This window comes from Gadus chalcogrammus, chromosome 10, assembly GCF_026213295.1.
Source record: "Gadus chalcogrammus isolate NIFS_2021 chromosome 10, NIFS_Gcha_1.0, whole genome shotgun sequence".
In the NCBI taxonomy this organism is placed as follows: Eukaryota; Metazoa; Chordata; class Actinopteri; order Gadiformes; family Gadidae; genus Gadus; species Gadus chalcogrammus.
Window position 1 is genome coordinate 12023199 of NC_079421.1, and position 9333 is coordinate 12032531.

The window sequence follows — 9333 nt, forward strand, 5'->3', positions numbered from 1 at the left end:
TTCTAAAGGCCTTGTTCTCAAGGCTCTATATAGTTCTATAATTCTATATTTATTAATATAAGTAGATTGTTACATCACATAGATCATTTTAAGAGTGCAAAAAAATGGCTTTTCAAGAAGATTGATGGATGTTGACACAAATGTCATTATTTGCATTTTTAAGAACAATTCCCGAGTAAAGATTCAAGCGTTTTTATTGTCTGCATTTAGAAATGGCTCCGCCCATCCTAGATAATAGAGTTTTTAGCTCCGCCCCTGCTCATATTCCTAACCTTTCCCTTGGCCAGTCCAGGCTCTACACATACACAGTGAAATCCCAACATATACATGTATGTTGCTTTATTATATCTCCAAATTATATTTCAATTTATCAGATTCTTTCTCGTTATTCAGTTTTAGGATTAGCTTGGCGGGTCGATTTGGGGTTGGAAACGCTTAACTGCTTGTGGTTGAGGTTAGGGTTACAATCATCACAGGAAAGGGCTGTGTTAGTATAAACTCTATACTGCCCCTTGTGGTTAAGGTTAGGGTTACATTCATCACAGGAAAGGGATGTGATAGTATAAACTCTATACTGCCCCTTGTGTTAAAGGTTAGGGTTACATTCATCACAGGAAAGGGCTGTGATAGTATAAACTCTATACTGCCCCTTGTGGTTAAGGTTAGGGTCACATTGATCACAGGGATGGGATGTGATAGTATAACTGCTGGCAGCTCTGATCGTCAACCAGCAGCTAGGGGTCAGTTCAGGGTCCGGGGTTAAGTTTTACATGTAGCGTTAGGGTCTTGGGTTAGGGTCCCGATGTAGAGTTAGTGTCTTGGGATAGGGTCTTGATAGTTAAGGGTAGAGTTTAGGGTAGAATTATGTGTTGTATACTTCACAGTACACAAGCCTACAGTTTCTTCATCCAAGTATTGTGATCGTAGAGCTGAGATGCTCTAAGCTTCATAGACCCTGCAAATACAACACAACAGTCATTGTACCCGCCTCACTCATTACATATTATATGGTGCATTGTTGGTTTCCAGATGTTTTACCATTGGTACCGTACCTGTGTTTGTCTTTCCAGATGCGGAACCACTTCACCAGGTTCTTGGTGCTCTGGAGTTTGGGGTGCAGGCAGTACTCCTGACCTTTGAACCGAGACACGTTCTCCATGGTGACGCTATAGGCACAGAGATACAGATGAACAGATGTGTATTAACAGACAGAGATACATATTAACAGACAGAGATACAGATGAACAGACACAGAGATACATATGAACAGACACAGAGATACAGATTAACAGACAGAGATACAGATTAACAGAACCTGAGAGACGCATTAACAGACAGATTAACAGACAGAGACACACGGCATTTTTATGCTGCCAAGCAGGTACGGACGCTGCTGGGCAGATGTTACAGTTTCACTGTCTTGCCTGTGTTAAACCAAGGGGTATATTCCCCTTCATTAAGGAGCCAGCTTTCTTGATTCATTGTAGCAGGCTGGAGTACGCACGGAGAGTAGACCTATTTAGAATAATTAGCATACTCTCAATGTTCTTTAATTTTTTATATTAGAGCCACTTGCATGCAAGAATGAGTAGACTTCATCTGAGTAGGCTACAAACGCGATTTAATATTTACAATTGTGAAAAACGTCAACATTGCAAGTTCATGATTAAGTGCAGAACTATTTACAAAACCTCTAAAAAAAATACAACAAAAAGGAATCACCATTTGTTTTTTATCCAGACGAAAGCCTTGTAAGGAAAGTTCCTCTGCTAATTTCTGGTAGATCGCACCATCTTTCACCGTCTTCTTTAAATGCGACTGCATCACCTTATGATGGTCAGCAGCTCGCGGTTTTCACAGTCCCTTCAGTTAGAACTACTCATGTTTATGTCGCTGAGTTGTCTCTGTTGTCTGGACGACCATTGACCTGCTTTCTCTCAGCTTTTTCCTGCTTTTAAAACTCCAGGCTGTGGGTCGCACCTTTTACGTCATTGACACCTCTAAACCCTGCCCCTAGTGCTGCAATGCTGTCTAATCGCATTATCATGAAAATGGAACCCCCAATATGTGTTAGGTCCGAGAGGGTAATTTGGGGTGCGAAATGAAGATGGTATAGGACCTCGGTCAGGGTAAACGCGCGGACCATGCCGGGAAACTTGTTCAAATAAGGTATATTTTGCAGTGTAAAAACTCTTAGAGATGAAGAGACAAAGTGATACAGATGAACAGAAACAGGTTTACAGACAGAGACACAGGTTAAGAGACAAAAACATAGTTTAACAGACAGATTAACAGACGCAGAGACACAGATCCCAGACAGGGATACAGATTAACAGACAGAGATACAGGTTAACCGACAGAGACATAGATTTACCGACAGATTAACAGACACAGAGACACAGATTAGCAGACAAAAACATAGATTAACAGACATAAACAGACACAGAGAAACAGATTCAGGACAGGGATACAGATAAACAGACAGGGATACAGATTAACAGACAGGGACACAGATTAATAGACACAGAGATTAAAAAAAAAAAATGGTGCTTCATGAAGGCACTTGAATAGTGCTTGTACATTTCAGTCATTTTTCTTTTCATTGAACTGAAGGTTTATTGACCTCATTGTGTGACAGAATGGTTTTCAACTGTACACGTTTAACATTATATTGAATACACATTGCACTCACATTTCCATGGACATTGTAAGTGTATATTTACTTATGGCTCACACCACAGTAAACAGAAAAGGTACACAGCACAATAGAATACATGAATTATAGGTCAGCTGATGATCAGCTGAATACAGAATCAACTGAATACAAAATCCTCTAAATACAAACCAAAACCTCACTACCCACAAGATCTCCTGAATTCATATCACGTGAATACTCATCACCTTGGTACTCACAATATCATCTTCTCGTGGCAGAAGGGGTGTTTGGGTTTGATTTCCAGTTTCTGGACGTCCTTGTAACGAATCTTAGGACCTTTTCTGGTGCATCGGCACTTATAACCTGTAATAAAACCTGATTATGAATATGAATGCATTAATAACATATTATAGTTCATATTATTTAGAGTTATAACATGTAACAAAACCTGATTATAAATATTAATGGTGTAATAACCTATTAAAGTTCATATTACTTATATAAAATTGGGAACCCAACTGTAATTCCTATTCAGAACTACTGAGATACCAGCCGTAGTTTAACACTGGTTTAACAGTAGTTTAACGCTGGTTTAACAGTAGTTTAACACTGGTTTAACAGCAGTTAAAAACTGGTTTAACACTGGTTTAACAGTAGTTTGACACTGGTTTAACACTGGTTTAACAGTGGTTTAACAGTAGTTTAACACTGGTTTAACTAGCCGCGTTTACATGGCACATCTGATCCGCATAGATTTCTATGCGGAATAGATCTGTTCCATGTGATCCGAATGTACTGTATACATGGCAGTAACAAAAGTGTCCGTTATGTCTCTCGCGCACACCTGACACATCACGTCTTATCACTATTTGGCATTGTGAATTTGATTTTAATGAAAGCACAGCAGGAGAGAGCTTTTCTTTGCCTGCTCCTTCAATTAAGAAGGAGGACGACAGCACAACTTCAATTTCTCGTCCGATCTTTATATTTACCCCCACCTCCAAGAGATAATTTGTCTCCTCCAAGGTCCAATTGCGAACTACTGCAGCTGCCATCTCTCTAAGTTAAGAAGTATTTTAACGTTCAGCCTGCAAAAGTACTAGTAGTAGCTTACTCATTTATAGTTATCTTGGACGCGCGCGGACACTACGATACGCGAACACGTCATTAATAAACACACATGTCCCGTCGCTTAGCAACCGTACACGCTTACCGGACTACTTACGGAGTGATAAACAAAGACGCGAATCAGGCAATAAATCCACTTTCCTTGACAGCGGTCAAGTTCGGTGTGCATAAAAGTACCTACGGGGCTCAGTGGACCAATTGCGAACTACTGCAGCTGCTCTAAGTTAAACCCCAATCTATTCGGAATAAGTGTATACATGTCGATTAAAACGGACTACACCACCTCTTCTATTCGGCATAGAATTATATGCCGAACAGATAATTGTATTCCGAATGAGGCGTATATGATCATTTTCTATTCCGCATAGAAATCTATGCGGATCGGATGTATGTCGCGGCTACTGTAGTTTAACACTGGTTAAACAGTTGTTTAAGGTAGTTCAAACCCGGACTGTCCGCAGGATAGGAGTTTGTGTTCTGTTTAAAGTAACAGTCCGTGTGCGTCTGACTACATTAGACATGATGTCTCTGAGTGGAGAAACGGATGAGATGTGTATAACCTTTGGTTATAGAAGTAAGAGTAAAGTATTGTACCTTCTGTCCTCAAGAAGAATAAATTAAGTATTTTACCTTCAGTCCTCAAGAAGAATAAGTTAAGTATTTTACCTTCAGTCGTTAAGAACAATAAGGCCACGACACAGAGCAGCAACACCACAGCTCCCCGGTGCATGGCTGAAGGAAGTTCGGAAGAAAGAAGAAGAAAGATCTCCGCGAAGTGTTGGGAAAGAGACGAACCGATCAGCAGCGAAGGGAACGGAGAGAACGGAAACCCAAGAGAATGGAACCCTAAGAGAAGAACCTTAACCCTGAGAGAACGACTCAAACATCCACGAAGAGAGGCGATCTGGTCCTTTAATAACTCAGCCCTCCGGGTCGGGAGAAACAACGATCCTCCTCTTTCTCCCTCTCTCTCTCTCTCTCTCTCTCTCTCTCTCTCTCTCTCTCTCTCTCTCTCTCTCTCTCTCTCTCTCTCTCTCTCTCTCTCTCTCTCTCTCTCCCCCCCCCTCTGTCTCTCTCTCTCTCTCTGGAACACTTTTAAGAGCAGTTCGCTGTCCTCCCCTCATTAATATGCACAACTAGACAGCGCACGTGTGTGTGTGTGTGTGTGTGTGTGTGTGTGTGTGTGTGTGTGTGTGTGTGTGTGTGTGTGTGTGTGTGTGTGTGTGTGTGTGTGTGTGTCTGTGGATGGGTGAGCGTGTGCGTGTGCGTGTGTGTGTTGCCTGCAGAGAGAAGTAGAGACTATGAAAGAAGGATGGTGAGAAACGGGTTATGAAAGATCAGGAACACCTAATATAATAAAATATACATATGCATTATATATAATTTGTGTGTACATATATATATACACATATTTGTATTAATATGTATATAAATGTATATAAATATTTTGTGTATCAAATATGTAAAGTAAGTATATAAAAAGTAGGCCTAAGTGATTTATGTGCATGTGTGTATATATATTATATCTCTCATATATGACGCGTGTGTGTATGTGTGTGTGTGTGTGTGTGTGTGTGTGTATCCTTGTGTGTGCGTGTGTATATGTGTGTTTGTATGTGTGTGCGTGTGTTTGTGTGTGTGTGTGTGATTATGTGTGAGTGTGTGTTTTCGTATATATATGTGTGTGTGTGTGTGTGCGTGTGTGTGTGTGTGTGTGTGTGTGTGTGTGTGTGTGTGTGTGTGTGTGTGTGTGTGTGTGTGTGTGTGTGTGTGTGTGTGTGTATGTTGCGTGTGTGTGTGTGTGTGTGTGTGTGTGTGTGTGTGTGTGTGTGTGTGTCTGTGTGTGTGTGTGTGTGTGTGTGTGTTTGTGGGGGGGGGGGGATATGAGGTCAACAGGAAGCAGCTGTAGAAAGTCTAAACATTCCCGCTCGTTCCCATGACGATGATGAGGACCGTAGATTTTATAACAGACTGGCTTCGCTCCTATCACTCTACTCCTAAAGCTCTATCGCTCTACTCCTATAGCTCTATAGCTCTACTCCTATAGCTCTATATCTCTACTCCTTTAGCTCTACAGCTCTACTCCTATAGCTCTACTCATAGCTCTACTCCTATAGTTCTATAACTCTACTCCTATAGCTCTATCGCTCCACTCCTATAGCTCTATAGCTCTACTCCTATAGCTCTATAGCGCTACTCAGCTCTACTTCCTATAGCTCTACTCCTATAGCTCTACTTCCTATAGCTCTACTCCTATAGCTCTATAGCTCTACTCCTATAGCTCTATCTCTATAGCTGTACTCCTATAGCTATATAGCTCTACTCCTTTAGCTCTATAGCTCTACTCAGCTCTACTCCTATAGCTCTATAGCTCTACTCCTATAGCTCTACCTCTATAGCTCTACTCCTATAGCTCTATAGCTCTACTCCTATAGCTCTATAGCTCTACCTCTATAGCTCTACTCCTTTAGCTCTATAGCTCTATTCCTATAGCTTTAAAGCTCTACTTCTGTAGCTCTGTAGCTCTACTCTTCTAACTGTAGATATAAAGTGAGTTTTTTTTAGTATATAAATGTAAGTAGTTAATAGTATAGCACCATACTATACTACTATATTAGTATTGTGAATAAAGGGGTGTGGCCTAGGGCCTCCTGCAGTAGTAATGTGTATAAAGGGGCGTGGCCCAGAGCTTTCTGTAGTAGTAATGTGTATAGAGGGGCGTGGCCCGGGGCCTCCTGCGGTAGTAATGTGTAGAAAGGGGAGTGGCATGCAGTAGCAATGTGTATAACGGGGCGTGGCCTGCAATAGTGATGTGTATAAAGGGGCGTGGCCTGCACTCTGCTCAGCATGTGTATTTATCTATATCTTACCGCTTCCTTTTGACAAGGTCCAAAAAGTGTATTGATGACAATTTAGTGGTACATCAATAGCCCGAGGTTGTGAACCCCTACTGTTTAATGTATGTTTAGTGTTTTCAACAACATGGACATGTTTTTGTGAGCCGGTGTATTATATAGGTCAGGGTTCTAGAGGAACGCCATCAGAGAGCCCAGCATCGTGAAAAAACTCCTCAATAGTTAATGTGGAAAGAGATTCCACAAATAGGAATAGGGCTCTCCGTCACTGACCTGGGATTTATATATGCTGATCAACTTCAATCAGGAGAGACCCGTTAACGAACAAACACAACTTATTGATATGATACGCTATAGGGCCTTAGATAAGTGTTCCTTGGTTTACATCCATGTATCCATACATAATATATATATATACATATATATTAAATACATATATCTATACATTTATACGTATATATTATACGCTATAGAGCCGTAGATAAGTGTCCATGATGGATCAATGGTGAAGTCTGGTCTACTAGGTAAGGTAAGGGTCAGCAGTAGATGAGGGTTAGAAGATGGAGAAGAGTGAAGTTATGGGTTAGAAGATGGAGTAGAGTTAAGGTAAGGATTAGAAGATGGAAAAGGGTTATGGTAAGGGTCAGAAGATGGAGAAGAGTTAAGGTAAGGGTTAGAAGATGGAGAAGAGTTAAGGTAAGGGTTAGAAGATGGAGAAGAGTTAAGGCAAGGGTTAGACGATGGAGGAGAGATAAGGTAAGAGTTAGAAGATGGAGGAGAGTTAAGGTAAGGGTTAGAAGATGGAGGAGAGATAAGATAAGGGTAAGAAGATGGAGTAGGGTTAAGGTAAGGGTTAGAAGATGGAGGAGAGTTAAGGTAAGGGTTAGAAGATGGAGGAGATAAGGTAAGGGTAAGAAGATGGAGAAGGGTTAAAGTAAGGGTCAGAAGATAGAGAAGAAGATGGAATAAAAACTAGGAGCAACAATATTTACAGTAAAAAGAAGCAGAGGGGGCAGGTACAAATAATGAGTTATTAGTTTGTGTTTTAGGCTTGGAGCCCAACAGTCAGTAACCAGGGTTAGGGTAACAGTGGGTAAACAGGGTTAGGGTAACAGTGGGTAAATAGGGTAAGGTTAACAGTGGGTAAACAGGGTTTGGTTAATAGTGGGTTAACAGGGATCTAATAGTGAATGATAACTGTTGGTAAAGAGTTGGGGCTACCGCTAACCATAGGCTAACCATATATTCAACCTTTAAAGTCCATTGGAGGTGGCTAGGTCAGGGGACATTTGTAGTTTCATGGACCAATGAACAATGCAATGTGTGAAAATGCCTAAACAGCGCGGCCACAGGCTGCTCCTCCTCTGTGCAGTCATCAAGTCGTCATACTGGATCAAAACCTGCTCAAAATGAGATAAACTATTGTGATTGTTCTGACCCGGGCTGAAGGGGAGGGCCATCTGTCACACAAAATAAAACATGAGCTAGCAGGCTGGTCCAGGGCTAACAGAAACTGGTCCTGTCCCCATGGAAACGGGAAGGTCTGGTCACCACAGGGCAGGAAGTGAACATTACAGATTACAAACATACTAATTACTGCCTGCATTATACATACCCTAGCTTACTGCCTGGTTTTTAATATGCATACAACAGCTTACTGCCTGTATTATAAATACACTAGCTTACTAACTGCTTATTTTACATAAAACAGCTTACTGCCTGATTTTGTATACGCACACAACAGCTTACTGCCTGCATTATAAATACAATAGCTTACTGCCTGCTTATTATGCATACATCCGTTTACTGCCTGCTTATTATTCTACATTCAGTAGCTTACTGCCTGTGTTATGAACACAGTAGCGTACTGCCTGCTTATTACTGGAGATAAATGTTCAGCAACAATGCCAGAGCTGGAGGTGTGGTGACGCAGCCATATGCTGGGTGAGAGAGGAAGAGGTTAGGGGAGAATGATGGGAGTAGAAAGGAGATTATCTCATTCACTGGCTCCTCTCGACACATAATGACCGTCCATTCACTCTGACTCATTCAGCCGCCGGTCAGGGTTGGGTTGGAGACTATTGATGTAGAACAAAGATGGCTCGCGGCGGGCTGACGGTAGCGCCGCTCCTTATCGCTCCCGCACGCATGTAGGACACAATTATAAATACATGCATGCAATATGTTCATACCTAAAAATAACAAAACCATCTTACCGTTTGTAGAATGTTAGGTATAATGTAATTAAATACGAAGCTAACTAACCCTAACCAAATCCCAAGATCCTACCTGCGATTTATAATATCAAACGTGAGGTTTCAATTTTCATTTTGATATTATCATTATTAAAACTGAGATTCTAATTATTTAGATGCAAACAAATATTTGGAATCTAAAATACATAATTTACACGTATGCTCGTTTTGTTAGGTATTACGCTACATATATATTTTTGTTATGGTTAAAGTTAGCACCATGCTAGGCTTTGGTTTGATTTAGCACCATGCTGGGCTAGGGTGGGCCAAATGCTAGGCTGGGGTTTTCTGTGTCACACACAAATACACACACACACACACACACACACACACACACACACACACACACACACACACACACACACACACACACACACACACCACACACACACACACACACCACACACACACACACCACACACACACACACACACACACA

General features: G+C 41.2%; 1 protein-coding gene across 2 annotated transcripts; it reads right to left on the minus strand.

Moving 5' to 3' along the window:
- Positions 1–590: 590 nt before the first annotated feature.
- cxcl14 (chemokine (C-X-C motif) ligand 14) lies at positions 591–4739 on the minus strand. 2 transcript variants are annotated; one of them, XM_056600093.1, is made up of 4 exons: positions 4451–4739; positions 2914–3019; positions 1053–1166; positions 591–955 (listed from the first exon to the last, which is right to left on the minus strand). In XM_056600093.1, exons 1-4 carry the CDS (start codon positions 4512–4514, stop codon positions 940–942), a joined length of 300 nt encoding a protein of 99 aa, XP_056456068.1. In that variant the 5' UTR covers positions 4515–4739; the 3' UTR covers positions 591–939. The 2 variants fall into 2 exon arrangements, with proteins under 2 accessions (XP_056456068.1, XP_056456067.1); XM_056600092.1 differs by having other exon boundaries at positions 2914–3031; positions 4451–4727.
- Between the last annotated feature and the right edge of the window lie 4594 nt (positions 4740–9333).